Source organism: Eufriesea mexicana, unplaced genomic scaffold (genome assembly GCF_001483705.2).
Source record: "Eufriesea mexicana isolate 0111107269 unplaced genomic scaffold, ASM148370v2 scaffold933, whole genome shotgun sequence".
Classification (NCBI taxonomy): Eukaryota; Metazoa; Arthropoda; class Insecta; order Hymenoptera; family Apidae; genus Eufriesea; species Eufriesea mexicana.
In genome coordinates, this window is record NW_016909064.1 from 198,001 (window position 1) to 221,721 (window position 23,721).

The 23,721-nt window shown below is 40.4% G+C and overlaps 1 protein-coding gene across 16 annotated transcripts in view; it reads right to left on the reverse strand.

The window, feature by feature from the left end:
• The window catches only part of mmd (disintegrin and metalloproteinase domain-containing protein mind-meld), a 122,778-nt gene that overhangs the window by 41,177 nt on the left and 57,880 nt on the right, over positions 1 to 23,721 (reverse strand). For all 16 annotated transcript variants that reach the window (XM_017899473.1, XM_017899468.1, XM_017899472.1 and 13 more), the window contains one exon: positions 6,653 to 6,703. In XM_017899473.1, coding sequence (XP_017754962.1) covers positions 6,653 to 6,703 — 51 coding nt within the window. The remainder of the gene's footprint in view (positions 1 to 6,652; positions 6,704 to 23,721) is intronic.

The window sequence follows — 23,721 nt, forward strand, 5'->3', positions numbered from 1 at the left end:
TTTATGGCGTCTATGATTTCGTAACGGCGACCATCGCGACCTACCGTGAAAATATTTAATACTAAACGAAACTAGAAGCAAAATGTGATCAAAAGTTATATGAGAAGATTCGCAAGAACATTGTCTTTCTAACGAGTGCATAAAGTTTCATAAATTAATTGCGTAGAGGATAGTAATTAATGAAAAACCAATGGCGTCTTCGACAACAATTCAAACACTGCGTAGAATAATAATTAATAATAAATTAATTAGGGACAAATTTATATCGAAAAGTATATTGGAAAGTTCTTGAAGGATCTGCCTTTACGATGCAATTATAAAAGTTCATAAATTAATCGCAGTAATTGAGTAATTAATTAATTTTCTAATAAAAATTCAAAAAGGAACAGTCAGCGCAACCTATGATTTTTATCTGGAAGCTTGTGCTCCGTTAGTTCCAATACAAAACTATAGGTGGTGCTTAGTGTTCCTTTTTGAATTTTTATTAGAAAATTAATTAATTACTCAATTCCTGCGATTAATTTATGAACTTTTATAATTGCATCGTAAAGGCAGATCCTTCGAGAACATTCCAATATATTTTTCGATATAAATTTGTCCTTAATTAATTAATTATTAATTATTATTTTACGGAGTGTTTGAATTGTTGTCGAAGACGCCATTGGTTTTGCATTAATTACTATCCTCTACGCAATTAATTTATGAAACTTTATGCACTCATTAGAAAGACAATGATCTTGCGAATCTTCTCATATAACTTTTGATCACATTTTGCTTCTAGTTTCGTTTAGTATTAAACATTTTCACGGAAGATCGTAATGGTCGTCGTTACGAAATCATAGACGCCATAAAGCAAAAATTAATAATATATTAATAACTAACAATTTAGAGCTAAATTCTTTACGAAAGTTATATAAGAATGTAGCCTGAAGTTCCAGCTTTGCAAGGAAATTATAAAGGTTCACAAATTGTTTACGGAAATTGAGTAATTAATAATTATTCACTGCCGGAGCCATTCTATCCTTTTCTATCCCCTCCCTGCCATTGTCTACCACGTGACATGCACATCAACAACCTCCTTGCCTATTCTATATTCCTACTACTTTCTTGCTTTTTGAGCCCAAATAATAGATGGCGCTGATCGCAGGCGGTAAAATTTGTATTCGAACTGGATATCAGAAATCAATTCAACAGTAGAAAATTAATAAATTGCCAAGTTTTTGTAATTAATTCATGAACATTTATAGCTGCACAGCAAAGTTGGAATTATAGGCAACATTCTTATACGATGTTTAATTTAATAATTAATACTTACAGGAGCAATAGGTTTTGTATTTCCTGTAGTAAATAAGATTACTATAGAAAAGTATTTTTCTTGCATAATATTCTTACTATTTTGTAATAAATATATACTAGCATAAGAAAGCGTAAAAAATAAATTTTTTTATTAAGAAAATTTATTTGCAATTGTTTATTTACAATGTTTTCACAGACGAAAAACGAACACGAAATAAAAATAGATTGAAAAAACTACCAATTATGGACGGGATTCGAACCTCGGTCCTACAGCATAGAAATCGCTGATCGTTGCCGATAGGTCACGACTTCGCTTGAAAAATATTAGAAATATATCTATAATTAGGGAAATAATGAAACTTTAATCGCAAATATCTCAAAAACTATTCAGTAGTTGCCGCTATAATGATATATTTTCTTAATCTGCATAACGATATCTACAAATCTACAAAGTCTCAACTAAATCGCTAACCCGAAAGAGATGCACTCTCCTCGTAAGATTGATGCTTAGGATTATTTTCACAAAAGGATTAATTTGATCCGCGAAAGGACAATTTAATTCTGCAGAAATGATGGTTAAGTAGGAACCTGTAAGAAAATACAGGATTATAGGAATATGTGATCAATTAGTACTAACTTCGCCATCTAGCAAGAATCGGTGGCACTTCGTGCGAATATTCGTAAATAATTATCACGTGGTATTGTTTCGTTCGAATTAGTCTCACTTGAGCAACTCGACTGTAAATAGGTATAATCAAGATGGCTGTGTAACGTATATTATACATAAAGGTGCTTGTTAAAGGATAAAACTGCGATAAAGTTTATGTGCTATAAAATATTCCACGATCGAGAAGGTATCCGAATTTCTCGCGTGATGCTAAAAGATCGATCTGTAGAATTCGCGTACCTTTGGCCCATTTTTACGTGCCCCTTGCCAGTGTTCTCTACGTGGTCGAAGGTTTGGAAACATAAAATCTCGTTGTCGAAGCGAACAAGAGCGGCGCGGGCGGGTAGTAATTTTCTGCAGCTGGAATAGCTTCGAGTTTCCAGTGTAAAGTCCGATTAAAGGGGGTTGGAGGTTAAAGGGGGCCACAGGTATTTTTTCACGGAACTGGTATTTACGAGCGCGAATCCTCCACGCAATTTCCGATCTCTATACACGGTTGCTTTCCTGCAGGTTGAACGATGGGAAGTTTTAAAAGTTCTTCGATGCACCAGGGCCACGATGAAGCTACGCAAATGAATGACGTATTCCGAATAGATTTTCTCGTAGTCGGAAAGTTTCTTAAGCAAAGACACGCTGTTAGCCGTGTATTTTCGTTTTATCGTATTTTTGCCTCCTTTACCTTTTTCTTTGGTTCTATCTTATATTTTCTTTATAGAATGGTTGCCAGGAAGTTGAAGAGTTTTGCTGAAATCGGGCTATCGCTAGTCAGGAGCAAGCCAAGGGACTGTATTCGTAAATTGAATTCGCAGAAACGGTTCGTTTAGCTGACATTACCGACCGATTAACTTGGCCACGTTCATGGGTTTGTCACGCGTCACGTTGGCAGGCGGTTTTATTGTCCTGTTTCTGTAGGAACGTCGCGGTTTGCAGTACTGCGTAGAAATTAGATGGCTGACTGGACGTGATGGATTGATAGAACTTGACATAAGGAAAACAAGATGTTCTGATAGTCCAGATAGCTGTTAATTGCTATCGTATTTTTTAAAATGGACGAATATAATTGTAATAATTCTGGTATCCAACTTGGTAATGTATTATTAGAATTGTATCATTATTGTACTGAATTTAAGTTAGAAATTGAACGTGCAATAAGAATGGGCTGTAAAATATAATTTCTTTAGAAATGAAGAAATAATATTTCATTTTGTAGCTTGAAGTATGTAGTCAAAGATAGTCAATTTTTTAATGTACTATTAGAATTATAGTATTTTTGTAATGACCTTAGAAATTATTTTAAAATTGAGTGGGTAACATTGAGATTTACTATTAATTGGTATGATTTATTGGTATTGTGTTGTATTTCAATGAAGTTAGATTTATTATAAAAATAATAGCAGTTTAAAAACTATTTCAAAAAATTAGTCTGTGGGTTATTCATTTAATTCTTATACGTTCATCATAATATTAAACTTGATGTTACAAATTATACATCATATAATGATATTTTTAACCAGTTATACAAATTTTTGTTTTTTATTTTCAGGATTGTTGTCAGTGAGGATGCTTGTACCAATCTATGAAAAATTAGATTAATTTTCCTACAATAACAAAGCGTAATAATATTTTAACAAAATAACAAAATGAAGAATATTTTAACAAGTTAACAAACAATTCGTATTTCTTATGTTTAAGATGATGCCCATTCAGATCTACAGTCTTTGCACTAACCATCTTCTCATCTCTGCAGCGAATATTTTACGTATATCGTATCATACTTCCATATACAAATCTGTCATTTTTGGATTTATGGTGTCTGAGTTAATCCTAGGAGTTGGAAGCTTCACCCTCCTTTGAGCGCCAGCATTATCACCTCTTCTTCTCACAATGTTCGTTGCTCTTATTGACGAGAAGATCAATAAAACCCTAAGAAGCTTCAGTCCACACAGAAAAACGTAGAATACTGAGCATCACCTTGGGGGTTTGGTGCATCGATCTACTTCGCCAAGTAAGTAATTTAGGTCTTCGCAATTTTATGAACGATATTACACTAACGACCAGAATCACGGCTAATTCAAGTAACATATACTCCTAAGCAAAACTAAAGAATTTGCAAGATAATCTCTATTTAGAAGTTGAAACTGCATCAAATAAAAAAAAGAATTAAGGGATCAAGGAATTTTGGTCGAGAAATTGTCAGTCTTTGAACTCGCGTTACTTCGTGAAGAAATATTGTACAACAGTCAGCGTGGGCTCATTTTGAAGCTTGAAGCTTGGACTTTGACGCACGTAAACAGGCATCTTTCAAAGATTTTTTTATACAAAAGAATAAAGCAAAAAATGAAGATAGCCTTTCATGTAAAAGGTTTGATAAGTTTAAACCGCTCTGTGGACTTTAAGAATTTCTTTTTTTAATTTGTCTTACGATACACGTGTAGAGGTTTCCTCTGTACAATAATAACCACCTAAAAGTTGGCATACGATTTTTTGTTATCGAGTTATCACATTTTAAGTGAGGAATGTTATATTAACATTCCAGTAACGTCGGACTTGTGCATACGTGTATGTATTAGTGTATGTTTCATATGTATTTAATGGAGTAATGTAGTGTTGTATGATGTTTCTCTACGAAGTAACAGCACTTTAAAATTGTCTATTTTCAACCAAAATTAGTTATTCCCTTAATTTTGCTCACGAGTGTACTTGGACCATAAGCCAAATAATACTGAGCAACTCTGGTCTATAAACCACGGGTTCATAAACCAAATAATTCTGAGAAATACTCAGAAACACAGATGGTAATACGAATACAGGATGGGTCCAAGCGGATCTAATCACCAACTCCTTTATGATCTCTGAACTATTCACTGTCCAACGACTATGATACCAGCAGTATATACTCAAGAATACGAATCGTCAACCCAACCGACATGACATATCATTAGATATCACCTGTACCAATGACAAATTCACGTAGGATTTACTTTCGGACCCAACCATCTCTCTGCCTATACCCAGTCAGGTAAACGCGTAATTAAATAGCAGCATGAATATTAATCCCCGAGGTAGGTGTGTTCGACTCTGTAACTGCTAGGCCGTCCCCTGTTTTGTAATTCAGATAACGCCACTTTTTCCTGGGACAAGTCGAATTGTTCCGCGAAACGAAAGGGAGAACGCGTTGCCTTGTTAAGTGAAAGAAAACCGCGTTGACCAGAAATACAAACGATCCTCTACGCCGTCATAGATCCCGCGATCTAGCAGATTTTACGGTCGTAGGACGCGACGATCCTCATCCGGTTTACCTTCGACCATTTTATACTTCGATGGCATTGTCCTCTCGTCTAAAATTTAACCCAATTTAAGTTTCGTGTTCCCAGCCAATCACTGCTGTTGACTTAACAATAAACCATTCTGCGCGTCCGGAGAACTAGATGTAACCGCAGATCGAGTTTCCGAGAGAAGTGCTGCAATGCGGTCTCCCCTGCTGTTCCTTTGCGTACATTTCATCGCGATTGGAAGGAAATCTGCGAGTTCATTGTTTCGCGGATGTCCTTCGATACGAACGGATCCCTAGCGGGTCTGTATACAGAGTGTCCCGAAAATCGTGACACAGCAGGCCGAGTAATGATTTTACATGAAAAAATAAGTCGAAAAGAAAGAATAACATTTTCTCATTTACGGCTTCGTTTTCGAGAAAAGTGAGGTTGAAGATATGTTCGGTGCTCGTGCAGTACACTGGGTATACTACATGTGAATTTACACTTACTGCAGTTGTTGAGTTACTTTTGCACGTGGAATCATTATTCTATTGGACGAATACGATTTTCGAGACACCCTGTATGTACCAGGCTACTGTACGTAAGCATTTGGACACCCGATATTATTTAATCGAAAGATTTATGATTTTATCAAAATCGTAATGTTTTTATTTATAATTAACATTTTATCGATAAATGAGTTCAAATCAAAATCAATTTTTGTGGTTAGAAAATTTTTCGTATTTCAATACGAGATGAGAGCATCGAAATAAAGTTAAGAAAATGGTTAATGAGATCTATTGATTCTGTGTTTATCAATTTTATATTTCTTTCCGAAGTTTTAAATCAGGAGAAAAGTATAAAGTTTCGAATTATGGAAATTCAGAACTGCCTTTGGGTTTCAAAGACTTCAAAGCTTTGACGTGTCGAGAAACCCATTACTAGTTCAAATACCTATACAAGATAGTGTATATTTGATACATAGTAATACAACAGTAATTATATAATAATAATTATAATATATAAAAATATCATATATGATAATATATATATTTTTTTAGAAATTCAGAGGTATAGATAAACGAAACACGAGAATTTGCACGGTCTAGAAAAATGCTTTGTTCAAGCCGATAAAGCTAACGAGAACACAGTGTTCATTCCCTCCCATGCGATAACATTGATGCGGCATACGATTAGTATCTCTTCTCTTATTCGAAACGCGTTGAATTTTCTACCTCGCCGAGGCGTGCATAGGGAACTTCAAAGAGAACGCGGACTTTGACTATAGCTTCCTATGTATTGTGTATTTACGCGATCGTACCACAACTTCGCGTTCCCGTGCACTCTTTGTCACTAGCAAAGAGGGCGCAAGATGTCAGTATCTCTCGCGAAGCACTGTTAGTAGACTGTTCCTGTTTCTCGGTCATCCACTTACCAAAGACTGTTTCTTCGTTCCAAAAGGAATCATCTAAAGTGTAGTCGGCTTCTGCAACAAGAAAAAAACAAAAACCCGATTAGTGTACGCGAATATAACGATATAATGTTGGTGGAGTGTCGTGGCATACGTGCAAAAGCGTTTGAGGTTAGAGTGTAAAATTGGCGGGACGAGGGGAACTCGATAGTCGAAAATTTGCAAGTTTTCGAGGTGAATTCCTATGGGAAGTACTGGCACAGCAAGGGAACCACGTTGTACCTTGGAAGGAATTTTGGGCCGGGTTGCTTGAGGATTTTCCACGAGGGAGGAAAGTTGGTCGAAAGTTTCGAGATTGCATGTACACGGTGAGGAACGTTGTTTAGAAAAGATTGCGAGACTGTCGAAACACATGTTATCGAACAATTCTCAAATTCTTTGATTAGAACATTTTTAATATTAAATAGCTTTTGTTCGTTGTAGCTAAAATTATTCGATAGAAAAAGGGATAAAATTTACATGGTATACGGTTATGTCGATAATATCGATATTCAGGTTTATCGATAATTTCATTAAGAGATCGATATATTTAAGAAACGATGTAACGAGTAGAGTTCGATTTAGTTGTATGGTGGACTAAGTAAGGTCCAATACATATTTTGAAACTTGATATTATAATTATTAAGTGTTTGTCAGTAGTGGTAATCGTGTGTTAAATGAAAAATTATTTTTGAAAACAGGACAACGTTTGTCGAAGGAACGAACTTGATATCAATCAAGTTCGTCAATATAAAATATAAATAATATCCTATTCATACCAAATTCTAATCAAGATAAATTGATTTTGAGTTTATCATTTATAGAATTTGTTTCAATTAATACATTAGGTTCATTTTCGATCACTTTTATTTTTGCTCTATCGATATCTTACCGATATTATCGACACATCGTCAACCCTGGTTAACGATATGCGATTTGTTAGTTACATTCTCATAGGGCTATACTAAACAACTGTTACTATTACACTAGTGTTACACAAAACAAATCTATTTCTTTAGCAGCAATTGTTATTACTAAAATTTCCAATTGAAATAAGAAACTCGAGGCAATTGCAAGTTTCTTTTGTCATAAGGAAGCAAAACTCTGATTATAGATAATTATGTATCGATAACTTATCGATAATCAATAATCGCATCTCTAATTTATCGACGAGTTTAACAGTTTGTTAAATTATCGAGAAAAGGAGAAAGGGAAATAGGATAACAACTGTACCAAAACCGCGAATGATTTATCGGGAAACTTTTTGATCATCTTATCCAAGAAGGTGATACAAAGCGCAACTTCGATACGGTATTATGGAGCCTTTAATACGTATTTCCAATCGACTTATATAAACATATCGATTTGAGCATCCCTCGTATACCGTATATAACTTTCACGTATACCAAGCAAGCAGATTTTTCACACCTCTGTTCCACATCTGTCACTGTACGCGAAATCAATCGACGAATTTTTATTCGTCAATGAAAGGTGGATGTTCTAAGACCTAAATCCCGACAGGATTGCGAGACGATGCTGATCGCAGCATCGCAAACCATTCCAGGAGCACCATTTTCCAAGTTGGTTCCCTCCTCTCATAAACCGTCACGTTTTGCTGCACCTAGCAATCAGTGACGGCCACGCTTCGTCGATTTTCTCTGTATAACCATTCACCACCTGCGCGTTTAGCACATTCGGCGAGTTGCTATGTCTGCGAAACGTCGCGACCCCTAGCGATAAACGAGCCGGTGAACCAGCTCGATGATAGATTCCTTTGCTTCCTACGTGTCACCGATAATCGACGCTATCTGTCGGCTCGTTTCACCAGACGACACTCGATTTTTGGACGGCCATTGCCGCTCTACCGACTATCGGTAACCATCGAACCCGCTGTCATCGTCGTTGAATGTCGTAAAGGAACGATGGGTTGGGTGGGGATGGAAAATGGAAGGGGTAGGGAGGAAGATAGGATGGAGGGTCTGTAGAGCGCGAAAGGCGCGGAGAAATCGCGGCTCGGTACACGTGTCTGTATCCAGTGGAAAAATATACGAGTCCGGATACAGCGATGAGGTGGCGGGGAGGGGGCGAGGGGACGAAACTTTTCTCCGAAGTTTCATTAAAGCCCGCGAAACTTTTTCATCTCCGTACCCATCCCGGGGTTTCATAAAATTCATAAAATGGACGGCGTGCAGATAAAAAGACTCGGTTTCCAGTGGCCTAGTTCCTCCGTAGTATACGAAAAATAACCCCGAGGCGAGGAGGGCCTCGAATAGATGATAGTCAATGACGGTATTTCTATAGGGGCTCGCCCGTGGGGAGACTTTCAGGTAGGCGCGCGGGCAGAGAAATTCTGCCGGGGGTAATCGACACGCTCGAAATTACTTCTGTTTCCTGTCTTCACCCTTCTTTAATAACTAATCGCCGAGTTATCGTACGTTCCCCTTCGCCAGACGCGCTCGCCTCGTTTGTCAGCGTTCGACGTCTTTCGTCACGGTCAATCATCGGCTGTCTTCGGCCATCTTCGGTTATTCTCGACACTAGCGCACAGATACGTTCGCCGTACGAAGACGATACTTCTTCGTTAAACCTGCACCGCTTGACTCTGTCGGTAAATTAAGTTTTAATCTCATCCGGCTACCAACAATGGGGTGTTAACGTGGACACGGTAGAATTACCTACCGATGTAATCGTGTTTCATCGTTGTTTCTACGGTACCTAAAATATCCTCGAGAGCGAACGTAAGCGCTCGTGAATATTTCTCATTTCGCTCCCGGGGAAGTCGCGCACAGTCGTTGATGCCCGACCATTGTCCGACTCGTTCCACTGACGATTTCGAACAGCAGTCGCGTTACGATTGTTCTATCTAAATCAGTTTCATTGACCGGGTCGGGCTTTTCTTAACGACGCTGGCAAACTTGCCGACTGTTGGAGCGAAAGCGTGCTTAGAGTGTATTATGTTGCCGAGTAACAGGGCTACGGCATAATGTTCGCACGGTGAAATTAAACGGTTCACAAACTTCTATAATCTGCCACGTAGACCAGCCGGGTGGCCGGGTGGCCGGGTTAATGGGGGAAAGGAGAAAGATTTACTGAAACTTTCGGTTCCTACCCCCGTGGAACCGGGAAAACTTTGCTTTTCCATGATGGTTCCTGTTCTTTCTCCCGTTTTTCTTTTTTTTTTCTTTTTCGCGGCAGGCGAAAATTTATTCGCCGCCCCCTTAAAAAACGAAACCCACGATACTTCACGACGAGTCTGCTAGTTATTTCCACGAAGGGGAGGAAATGGCTTTCTATGACAACTCTGGGTCTCTTATGGCTCCGACCATTTTTTTCCCTCCTTCGTAGGGAACCGAAATTTATTTGCAGCCCCCTCGAAAAACAAAGCTGATGATACTTCGCCACGGTTTTGCTTGGTCTTTTCACGAATGGGGGAGAAAATACATTTTTTATGTCAATTCTTGGTTTCTCACGATGCTTTTTACCTCTTTTTACAGGGGGTTGAAATTTAAGTACGACCACCCTGAGGTGTTGCTGTATTTTTTATAATGTGTTTTTCTATTGTTTTTGGAGAACAGGAGAAAACGAATTTTTTTTTCAGGGTCTTTGGATTTAAAAAATTTTCTGTTTCTTTTTTACGAAGGGTCAAAATTTCCCAATTTTCCCAAATTTCCCAAGGGTCAAATTGTTTGTTAGATAAAATTTTTTACGATAAGTGTATTGATTATTTACATAGAGTGAGAGAAAATAGCTCTACTAGTTTTTTTGTGCATCCATTTTTTCTTCTAGGTTATCATAATTTAATCTCGACCCCGACTGCTTTAGATAAAAGAAGTATGAAATTTTTTATGTGTCTGCTAATTGTTTCCGTGAAAGGGAAAGAATGGCATTGTTTTTATTACAGTTTCTGGCCTCTCACTGTTATACATAGTAACTTTTCTTTTTACTTTTCGAGGGAGGCTGAAATTTTATTGGATGCAGCACTTTATGTGTTTAATTATCTATGTGGAAAATAAAAAAGTAGCTTTTCTATGACGATTCCATATCTCTTGTATTTTTAAAAATTTTTCGTTTATTTTTAGTAAACTAAAATGTAAACTCTCATGAGTTCCATGTAATTGAAGAAAATACTTATTCTTTGGATATTCTATGACAATTTCAGATTTTTTATGGTTTTTATAAATTTTCTTTTTTTGAGAGAGAGAAAGTAGCTTTCTTCTTGTATTTCTGTTATACATAGGACCAATATATATTTGTTTATGGGAAGTCAAAATTGAATGATGAACATTTGAGACAACGCAACGATAGGATTCTTTATAAAGAATTTTCTAATTATTTATGCAAAAGAAAACAAACTAGCTTTTTTATCAAATTTCGTTCCTGCTGTCAATGGTTTATCTTTTCTTCGAGGGTGTCAAAATTAATCACAACCCTTAAAAAAAAAAAAAAAAAAACTACAAGGTTTGACGCAATCAATTTCCCACTTGTTCATACAAAAGAAAAAAAGTGGTTTTACTATAACGTTTCAAATGATTTATTCGTTTCATTTTTTTTTTTTTTTTTTTCAAAATTTAACGAATAAATAACAAGATTTTCCATACAAAAACAAGGAAAAAAATTGCTTCTGTAATAATTCGTTTCCCTCAAAATGTCGATAAACTTTTTCCACTGCCTTCATAGGTCACAGAGTCACAGGCTCGTATGACGCAGTGGTGAAAAGTCATCTATGTGCCCTTTCGTTCCCTTTCACAAATCCCGTGGCAACCCCGCCAGAGACAAAGCCACGAGACGGAGAGCCACAACAGAACCGAGTCTACCGCTTATTTAAACGCGGGTCTAGGCGAAAATGGCACGGTGGTGGCTGACGAACGTTTCCTAAAAACACTGCGTGCCATCGGGCGATTAACTCTAGTGAAAATTGGCCCCGCCGCGGAAAAAAGAGCGGGCGTCGCAGCCGATGAACTCTGCTCGTTTCTTTCCGCCCGGGGCCATTTAACGATTTCGCGCCCAGACTCTCTGCTCTGGAATACCCGGCCGACTAGCAGCTACGAACATTCCTCGGGCTGCTTTCCACCTAAAATTCTCCACCAGGTTACAACACGATATCATCCTCGCTCTGAAACGCAACAATCGCGGGCGTCACGCCCATGGAGGAATTAAACCGTTCGTGGCTCCGTATAATCCATCCCCCAGCCTCTTCTACCCCTACAAACAACCTTAACATTGATAACAAGCTCGCAGGAATGGAGGTTTCACGCGACTGACAGTCTAGGGGGCTCTGGTACAAGTGGCCGTAACGAGAGTGCCGTTATGGCTGGTTGGGATAGTATGACGTGTTTAAAAGTACGTGTCCCGACTTTTGAAATAGTAATTCCAGGCGTTTAGGCAAACACACGGTGCTTGAGGATTAGACAGAGCAGTATGATGGGTCCTTTTATCGTTGGATATCGTTGACAATGATTTACAGTTCTTTTAAATATCTAAGATGTTAGATTAGATTTAGGGGTAGTAGATCGCGTTTAGACAAAGACACCGTACTTGGTGTCAAGGGGTTTTAACGCAAGGAAATAGTAGTCAGTGGAAATATTGGGAAAACTGTATACATGTTTTAACCGTTTGCCCCTTTAATAAACATCTATACCATTTTTCAACCGTTTCCACTGACTACTATTCCTTTACGCTATAACCCTTTAACACTTGTGGACTAGACAGAGCAGTATGATGGATCCTTGTATCGTTAGGTATCGTTGACAATGATTTACAGTTCTTTTAAATATCTGAGATGTTAGATTGGATTTAGTGGTAGTAGATCGTGTTTAGGCAAAGACACCTTGATTGAGGATTAGACAGAGCAGTATGATGGGACCTTTTATTGTTGGGTATTGCTAACAATGATCTAGAATTCTATTAAATATTTGAGATATTAGCTAGGATTTAGGACTAGTAGATTGTAATAGTAGGTTAGAGGTAATAAATGAAGTTGGAATTTGAGGTTAGTTAATGATTCTTGTGGGTTTAGTGTTTGATGCTAGGTGCCTCTGGGTACAGGGCAGACTGTAGATTGGTTTGAGTATCAGTGATAGGAATAATCTTCGTATCATTTTAAATCTTTAGAGTATTTGACTGAAATTCGTGAAAATGAAGTGATAGTTGATGGATTAGGTTGGAGTTCAAAGTTAGCTAATTATATTTTTCATTTCACTGTTTAATGGTAAATATTTGTACGGTGCAATTTTAAATATACAAAATGTAGAATAGGAGATTGTAAATTAGAAAGTAAATTGGTAGTTAATAAAGTAAGTTGAAATTCGAAGTTAGTTAAGTTATTAGTTAGTTAGTTATGCAAACGGTTCTGAGTGTTAGTCAATATGCAATTTCAAACATTCATATCTCTACATCGGTAATTCGATCACAAGCAGTATTTAGTATAATACATAATGAGTAACATAACTACTATCTTTTTATAACCATTAGAGTAAAGCAAATTGCATCCAAGACTATAATTCGGTGCACCATATCGTCACGTCTCACACAAAGAGTGACACAACTATCGTTCAGTGCCATAACCCTAAAAATAAACGAATGGACAAGATTTTCAGAATCAATCATGTAATATCTCCTCAAAATTCTCAGAATAATTCAAAAATCGAGGGTACTGCATCGAAGACTATAGTCAACTATAGTATATCATCATTTGACACACAAAGAGCTACACAACTATCCTTCAGTACCATAACCCTAAAAATAAACAACCGAATGAGATTTTCATGTTAAATCATAGAATATTTCCTCAAAATTCTCAGAATAATTCAAAAATCGCGACTGTTGCATGGCTTTCTGAACGAAGACAGAATTACTTGGACATGCCACGGTTCTTCAGACTCCTTCTCTCGCAGTCTTAACATCCAGCACGACAAAGGGGGACAAAAACGAGTTGCCCCTTTCTAGACCCGCAAAGTCGAAAGATCGTTCGAGGGAGAATGATTCAGCTGCCTGGAATGGTAACAGGACTCCACGGATCTATAGGTAGAATAGCAACATTGTGACTCGCGGACCCATGACTCTACCCTGTTCGCCTGTCTCTCTCTCTGGAATCCACTCGATTTTCTCGCGTGGGACGTTCTGAAGAACAAAGTGATTCGCGTCCTTTTGTCTCGCTGGATGAATTAGAAGAGCGAATTCAGATACATCGGTGGAACGTGAATGGCCAGGCGGCTTTTTACTACCCACCGTGCTGCTCGGGGGTGGTCCGCGTTATGAAAAAGTCGAAGAAACGTTCAGAACGCATCCGACATCAGGGGATAGAGGTTTCTTTTGCATCGGTAGCATAGTCGTTTTAACTCGATCAACGAGTTCGTTCCTTGTTCTAATTACCTCGAGTGAAATTCTCTGTGCAGCGTGGAGAACAAAGCCGGCTGGGAATCAACATCGTTCGTCGGGGTATATACACTAGGCTGCTGTGTTATACAATTGAACAGGGAATTTTGTACAGGACTCACACCGACGACCTGTGTGTAACGTGGAAATAAAATTTGACAGGGTACCACCCAGCCTCGCCGCGCCTGTTTCAGGAATAATTAAATTTTTCGCCCGACAGACGGCCAGGCTTTTGCTTTTTTCCCTCGATTCCAGCTCCGAATCGCTGAATTCCCGTCCCTGTTTCCACGATGGACCAAAAGTTTTCGGAATAAACGGGAACCGGCCGAGATCAAAGCTCCCCGGGCTCCATCGGCCAGTTATAAAGGAAGGAACCAACGACAACGGCCCTTACGATATCTGCTACTCGAATGTCTCGTAATTAGCCGATGCCTTTGATACGGTCAGGATGGAATGTTCAGCAAAAGTGGAAATCGTCGAGTACCAAACGATCTGATCCGATTCGATTCGATAGGATTCGCTAATTGCGATCGTGATACGTCACGATTATCGAGGTCGTGGCTGCAGCTCGCTCGGGTGGGAGAAATAATTGGTGTTTTTTGGGATTCTGGGCTTGCCTCGAGGGACCAAGCGTTGGTGGGTGTTGCTTTAACCCTTTGTGGTCCTGTGTCGGGTTGTGCTCCACGTTCTGTTTCATTCTTACCCCTTTTGGAATTTTATTTATGTAGTAATAATTATAATAATTTACTTATTCATTCAATTTATATTTATACCGAATTTTAAGGGTACTTACAAATTAACGAAACTGAGCTGTTTATAGAAATGTTTTTCCTCCCGACTGAGGGTTTTGAGTGGAGTATTTTCAGAGATAATTAAATTTTTAAATCATTTTCTTCCACTTTGGATTTTATGTAATGTTAATATGTAATTTGACGTGTTTGTTTGTTTACGTCGATTTGGACTGAAATTCTGAATTATACCGAAGTCGAGAAATCGCAATTTGTAAACTTTAGTGGTTAATATTTTCTAAATGCAACATCGAGGTCGCGAACGTCTTTATCGATCAGATCTCTGAAAAGATATTACACCGTTATCCCTAAGGTAATTTATTCTTTTAATTACTAATCCTAGGTCAATTTTATTTTCCGGTATCAAAGTTTAATTAAAAATTAAAGCCCGATAAATTTGTTAATTAATTTGAAAAACCACGGGGATGGTATTAAAATAATTTTTCTTGGCTATGATATTTATGGAATTTCCTTCTTTCAATTGCTATTTGTATTATTTATACCACAGAAATTCCTCAAATACAAAAACATAAATATAAAAATCTAAAAACACCAATTTCGAGGTGCCATAATTAAAACAAGTACTAAAGTACAAGTACACAATAATCGTACTGTAAAACGTCCAAAAACTACAATACATCGATGAACACTCCTCAGTATGCACCCTGACAGCACATACCAATCACCCTCGATGATAAATTTCGAATTACCACGAATACTCCAGTGACCCAGCCTACATCTTCGTTTACGCTCCAGAATTCCCTCAGATCTCATACATCTCATCCTTACAGACTTCAGAAATATTCACATATTTACATATATCCCACGAGATACTTTGACGTGGCTCGTCCGCCATTATGCGCGACGTATTCGTGTCCGCCATCTTGGAATCGATGGGTCTCAGTCGCGGGAAACGTTTGAGGTACAAATTAGGAAGCCAGAGTCCCATGCCTGTAACCTCAGCCTATGCCACCCTAACCTCGTTCCCTTTTGCGACCTGTTCGAATCTCTATCCGTACGTGCCTCTGCGGATAAACGCGTAAAAGGGTGCGGGGTTGTGCGGAAGGGTGGCGTTGTTGATGTTAGTTTTCGATTTTAACGAACACGGTGATAGAGGAGGGGATCGATGTCGACTGGAGGAACGATATTTGTCCCGTTCGCAACGGTCGATTCTCTGTGTACGCGTATATTAAATTCCCGATGCTATCGGGTGAAACATCGGAATCGCGTGTCTCGTAAACCAGCGTTGCATGGCGGTCTACGTGTTTATACCACTTTGTTTTCCTAACTAGCCCGCGCCTGTCGTGGCTTAAAACGGCTTAAACAGACGACTCTGTTCCAACGCTGGGTACACGGGTCGCAAAAACGACACCGAGCCCTGGACGTGGAAAATTGAAACGTTAAACGGGCCTCTGCCCTGTCTAACGATCCCTGGTAAACTACAAGACCCTGTGTAATCGAATCGAAGCACGGCGATAGGTCCGTCGCCGGCTTCTTGCTTAAACCTGGGTCCGCCTGCTCTAACTGGGGAGGAGCTTTTCTTGCGAGACTCCCGATGCTTTTTGCATTATTACGAGTCATAAGCTGCTTATGCAAACGGAACCCCCGTTGCGACGCTGGCGACAGTCTTTTTGGAATTAACGACCTTGCACAGGGCTGTGCTCGCCTTCTATTTTCGTCGCATCCGTTGCCGGGATTGGGGATTTTAATGCGCTTCGTTTGGATTCGTTTTTGGGGCTGGGATGAGGGTGCACGGGGTTGTTTCTGATGTGGACTTACATATTCAGGACGGAATTGATGGAGCATGTAACGAACAGCGCGGGGTATTAACTTACAAACAATAACAGATGATGGCCGGGGGTGGACTGGAACGATTTACGAGCGCGAGAGCGAGCAGAGAGATCAATCCAATCCATTTGGTAGTCGCGGACTGGCCGAGACATCGGGTATTTTTCAGCTTGCATCGTCCATTGACGTAACTCCACCGACCCATTCACTGTCCGGCTCAGACAAGGGCGTAGCCAATCGGGAAAGCTTCGACGACCCGTCGAAGAAACTGGAACGAACTCTCTACAGGGTGGTTCTAAAACGGATACCCATCGCCGAGTATCCGATAATACCTGAGTCGAGTTCCATCGGTTTTGGAACATACTGTACGCGGAGGTACAGAAATTTGGGATTTGGAAATTTTGAGTCTTTATTTGGAGTATTTTCAAGGGTATACGAAGATCAATGTAATGTATCTTATAGAGCAGAGTTTGTTTGAGTTTGAAACTCCTTGTATATGTAAATAGAGATTTGGAATTTAGATATCTGTGCTTTATATCTCGCTTTGGAAGATTCAATTTATTCCTAAAATGGTTATTTGTTATAGAATACCGAAAAGTAGTTTTGTTGGTGTTCGACCATCTTTGAAACGTCTTATACATTTGGATATTTTGGGTACCTCCGATTCCTTTGTACATTAATTTATTTTTAAATTGAATATTAAATGGAACATCGAGTAATAGTCCTGTTGAGATTTGATTGTTTTTGGAAAGCCCTGTACATATAGATAGAGAATTTTGGAATTTTTAAGCATTCCATCTCCTGTTTTGAAAGTTTGGAAGAGTATACGAAATCAGGATACATCTAGATAGAACATTGAATAATGCCACTGTTCGAGATTGATCATTTTTGAAACACCTTGTACACATAAATACATGTGATATAATCTGGAATCCCTGTTTTGAAATTTCAGAGGGGTAGATCAAGACAGATTACTTCTAAAATGTGAATGATATATACCTGTTCGAGTTTGTTGGATTTTGGAACGCTCTGTATGAAATTTCGAAGTGTTCTTGCTGTTTGAAAAGTTTGGAGAGATGAATTTTGTTTATTTGTATAGTAACTACTAATCATGGAACGTCAAATACCATTCTTGTTCGAATTCAATTATTCATGTTCCAATTTGAAACGCCCTGTACGTATAGATATAATTTATATATATTTATATTTATATATTTTTAGAATTCTAGAACCACGAAACGTTCCAATTATTCCCTCAGAATTCAGTGTTCTTTTAAAAATGGTTACCCTGTATACAATATCGATTATTTTACATTCGACCACTTTTGAAATGCCCTGTATGCAATCTCCAAATATTTCACACCTGTTTACAAGCATAGTGCAACAAAGAAATCGATCTCACTCATGAACTATCAAATAACACCTCTACTCGAGTTTGTTTACCTTTGAAACGCCTTATATAATTACAAAACGGGATCAAAACATTCAACTCCCTGCTTTGAAATTCCAAATCGACGAAGTGACTATATTCGTCACGAAGGATCATCGAATAACGAAACCCACCCTGATTCGATCTTTTGAACCGTCCTATACACACAGTTTTCCAATTTTCGATCCTCGAATCTTTCAAGTGGCCTATAATTCGTAAAATTCGCGAAAACAAAGTCAGTTTGCTGCCGAAGTGCCCACTACACCTTCGATCATCTTTGAAACGCCCGTACACACGCACACGTACTGTACACATACGGAGGCGAAATGGGAAAATCTGGAATCGTCTGACCAGCTTTGAAAATTTGGCGGGCGAGGGATGAAGACCTGTTTATCCCGGGTGTTGGATGGGATTTCATTCGATTTAGCATTATCGAGTGCAGGGAGCAGGCCGAAAGTATTTACGCGAGCGCGGGCGGGCCGGGGAATCGGTGCATTATAAAGGGGCAAGAGCCCTGTCGGGGGTCTATAATTTATTTCCATTAGCCGAAAATAGCTCGTACGTGTAATTCGATTGCGCGGGAAATCGCGGACGCGTCGTCGGCGTGTATTTTTAAAGCGGTTGCAATTTTCCGTTAAACGCGTCCGTTCCCCGATTACACCTGGAACGCAGCGTAAATGGGGCGTGCCGATATTTTCGCGTTCCACCGTTGACCCTTATTAAATTTTCATCCGATCCCGCGGCGCGGCGGCCGGACGCGAAATAAAATATCCGCTCATTACCCGTGTCCCGTTCCCCGTGTATACGTGCACGCATAACCTGCAGTTCGATTTCGTAAATCGCCCCGTCCATTCGGACAGCGTGTACCGATTCTGTGCATCAATCTCCCTCCACGCTGACCGCGCGGACCCCGCGTAGCCCTCCCGCAGTGCTGCCAACGCAACGCGGCGCTGCAAACTCCCCAGACGAGTGTACCGCTCCGCGCAGAACCGACCAGATAATCGGAGTTGCTCCGCGACAAAGATAGATAAATAGATAAGTAGATGGACGGAGAAGGAGAAGGAGAGCCGGATAACTAGGCCGAGAGCAAACGAGAGAGACGGAGATACTGGACCGGCAGCGGAGGAAAGAAAACGGAGCGAGATGGAGCGGGATAGAGCGAGATGGAGACAGATAGGGAGAGAGAGAGAGGGGGGTATAGACACAAGAGGATAGAGAACCGAGTTGAAGTGGGGTCGAAATGTTGGAGGGAGACAGAGACGGAGAAAGAGAAGGAGAAGGTGATGGTTGAGGTGAAGGGTGAGAGGGATGCGGATCCCGGAGCGTTCGGTACCATTGCATATCCCGCACATCTCGCAGGTGCAGGGCGTGGTGCCTTGTCGGCAATATCGATTACAAACCCGGGCGGTTGCGCATTCACGTCGACACGTGGACGTGGACCGGCAGCCAGACTAAATTTGTGTTGCCCTATATTTTAGGTTCCTGCACTCATCTGCCTCTCAAAGATTGATTGCTTTTCCCTCCAGCACCCCGAGTCCGCGGCCTATCCTCCAACACCGGCGGACGCGCTCGAATTTACGGTCTGCGCCGTCTGCGATCACGCCGTCTCTCCCCGGTACGTGTATACCCCTCGTGTGTTTCGCTGCGTGCTGGAATAGGGATGGAGAGAAGCGGAGAGAGCGAGATAGACGGACCACCACCGGAGAGAAACGCTTGCACGCTATCCTGGAGTTAGATCGTTCCCAGGTATATCTATCTTCTGCCCTCTACGCTCGTCCCTAACCATCCCCGATCTTCCCGCTAACTGTCTCTCTTCTCTGTCTAGGTAAGCTTAGCGGTTTTCAGCCGAAGGAATAGGGGAGGAACGGAACGACGACTCTGCTAGGGCTACCTAGGGCTACATCCGCCAGATCGTTCCTTTCTTTTCTCGCTTCGTTCCCCCTTTGCAGACGCTGCGCGAGTCCGAGTCGATACTCGACCCACCATTTTTATCGCTACTCGGAGCTACCTACTTGCCTCTGGATGCTGCTTCAATTTGCTCGCCGCGCTCGCCGGAATCTTTGAATTCTCGCGAACCTTTGAAAGCCCGGCGAACCGTGGAAACAGCATCGGATATCGAATAACCGGTCCGTTCGATTGATCCATCGATCCGTCCGATCTAGCCGGCCACGCCAGCCCCGCTGGCTCCGGGTGCTCGTTCCGGGGAACCTCCTCCACTGTATCGACCGATCGAACGAGAACACGCGTCATCGTGCGCTCTTCAGCGAGCGATAAAGCTCGATAAATTAAATAAACCGTGGTCGTCGCTGGTTGGCTCCTCTCGAAGCTGCTACATTTTCTCCCCATTTTCCACGAGCTCGGTCGGGACCGAGGTTCTCGCGTGGTCGTTTAAAGCGATACGCGAAAGGAGCTGGAAAAAGGAAGAGAGAAAAGGGAAAACGGCAAACAACGCGAGAAGTAATCGTCGTCGTTCTCCGCGATCGATCTTCGCTCGTTTCTTCCGAGGAAAAAGAAAGCCCTGAGGGGGAAGAAGTAAGGCCGCGTTCAAGTTCCGTAATCGTCGAGTATATTTTGTTCCAGACCCCCGAACACTCGTGCCTACTTTCGCGTTTTATTGAACTTTAGCGGCCCGCTAAAAGGCCGTTTAACGTTCCACCTAACCGCTTAATCCATCTTCTCAAACCGCCAAGTATCGGTCTCTAGATCCGGACTATCGGTGGATCGATCCCGGCTGGAAACCGCGGATCCGCGAGAATTCTCCCCAGGATCGATCCAACCGTGCTCGTCCATTGAGTGTTTCAAGACTCTGTGCAAGAGGGCCGGCTACGAGATTCCTCCGTGTTACGTAAATTCTCGATTACGAAAGACGTTACGAACGGTTACGAGATGGTGCGGGTTACGCAAGGGGATCGATAGACACCGCGAAACATTTTTCTTTCGCTTAACTCGGTCATCCTGCACGCACAGAAAATCCCTTTTAATTCGCGCGTAATCTCCAGGGCGACGCCTAGCGGAGGAAGCTCGGCGGCGGTTTCCGGCCCGGATCAATCCGCGCGTTTACCCTTTGCCGCGTACGCTGAATTTTAATCCGGGTAACCCCCGCGACAACGAAGGACGAGGCTTGCTGCCACCCGCGTTAATTTCAGGACGTGCGATATTAAAAAGTATCGAGGTTCCCCGGGCTTAATTCGCGTGTAATCTCCGGACAATCGGAATACAAATCGCATTACTAATCGCAAGCCGTGGCGCAACACGCCGCGGAAAGCTGTACGAAACGATCTCCATGGCCGAGGTGATTTTCTCACTGCTCGTGTACACGGTTTTTAATCAGAGGTAACGCAAGTGGTTTCGTAACCGCAGGTTCGTGGATAGTTTTAACCTATGATCCCGTGTTTTTCTCTGTTTCTGCAATGCACCGCGAGGATTATGGAAATACGCTGCAAGTTTTTGGGTTTGGATTAGCGGCAGAACATAAGCGAGAGGTACGATTGTTTTTACCCGTTTTTGTTCCGTTTAACGACCTTCGTAGATTCTATTTTGGTTCCTCTATTTTCGGTGGAGATCGCGAGGATTAGGGAAGTATAGCGGAAGCTTTTGAATTTATGCGACGTGATTGTTCCCGTGAGATTGTAGATTGGCGATATGCATAAACGTTGATAATGTTTGTAGAGAAATTTTATTTGTCGTTGTTGTGGTATCGAAGTAGTTTAGACCACGTGACCAATAGTACCGGATGAGAAGAAATGTACGTTCGATGGATAAAACGATGTTCCATGAAGTTAAGCGAACAACTGATCCACCTATTGCTCGAGAAGAGGCTGGTCTACAGTAATATCTCCACGAGTCTTCGTACCATAATTGAATCGATCCTTAAATCTCCAAGTGAAACAGATCAAGGACTAGTCACTCGTATACCATAATAGTATACCAGGATTGTCCAAACAGAGGAAAGAACACTCTACGGATGTCCAATAAAATAGAAAAGAACGATAACTACCTTCTATGCTGTTTAAAAGAGCATTTTATAAAGGACAAAGAGCATTAATACGTATTAATTATTCTAATTAATAACGAAATGACACTAATCAGAGATGAAATATGCAACACTATGAAACAAAAATCAAAACTTGAAGAAAGATGTCAATTTCACAAATGCATGTATTCTAGGATTAAAAGATACTACAATAATTGTTTAATTTCAATTTAATAATTTTACTTCAACGATAAAGTAGTATAATTTGTATTACTTCAAGTTATAATTTTATAATTTTAAATTAAGTTGTATTTATGATTTATATAAAATCATAAAATAATGTACTTTTAATAATGAAGTAATACAATAACACTTGCAAGAAATATTAAGATATATTAAATAATGGGTATTGTTTCAAACCATATCACTGGCGCGAAATTGTGAAATGAGAAATGCGGTGGACTCAAATTATAAAACATTAGCTTGGAATATTTTTTAGTTTCCAAGAAATTAATTATATTATATATTGAATTCTGTGACACAGTAGTGATCATCGTCACTGTATTGGTGAGACGAGAGGAGTTATACCATTGCGTGGTTTCACAGATGCACGCGTATAGGCGAAATTCGATACACAGTATCGAGAGTTTTTATTAATATTTCGAAAATTAAACTTTTCAAAAGTTTCACATTAAAAAAAGAATTTTTCATATTTGTCAAAAATTTTTCAAAGGTATTTTTCGAATCTTTCATGAATATTTCGGGAATTAATAAATACCAGAAGCTAAAATTTTCTCTCTCTCTCTACCATTACCTCTAAATATTTTTTCATTATTTAGAGGCCCTGATCCAGCTTTGAATTATTATATACTCTTTTCACTTCTCGAACCACCCGAGCCCCTTTTCTAATTCCCCAAATGCTGCGTATCAAAGAGGTATCAAATTGGCAAATTTTGCTATACTTTGGTTAACTTTAATCCTACTCCCACCGAAAATCAACGTTTGCCAAAGCGAGATGACATTTCCAGCTTTATAACGACACAATTCGGCTCTGTACACCGTTTCGTCGCACACTGGAGAACCGAAGAGACGAGAATCCAGCTGAACATCTATACCAAAGATAGTTCTATGCGCAAAGGGTTAAGACGCGGAATAAATACTCGGAGCGAAAGATATCAGAGACATGGAACTCTAAAGAGGATATATAAACTACATCTCCATCTGGCTGCGCGATAAAGAACAGGCCGGAAAATATAGCGGCCGATAGACCGTTGGAATACCAGAACATATGGCCACTAGCCCCCTATCGATATCCTATCGATACTAGACCTTCCACCGTATAAACGCTCGCTTCAGGACCTTGTCTATCATCGAATTTACGATTCGAATTTCGCGAACGGGGACAGGTATATCGGCTGATCGTTTTTGCGGGATTTTAACGCTTTGTCAAACTGCCAACCGATGCACAACGCACGCAGCGTCGATAGATTTGTATTTAACTTCAAAAGCAATTAAAGCTCGAGTTCCGTCGATGGATGGTCGTTCGTGTGAATTGGACCGATTGGTCTGCACGCTGACGCGAGTTGCCCAGTTGGCAAACATAGGTGGGAGCTATTAGGGGATCGCGGCAGCAGCCTCTCCTTGATCTTCTGACACGGTCACATGGTAATTTTTCTCCCGAAGTCCTGGTCCGTGGGAAGAG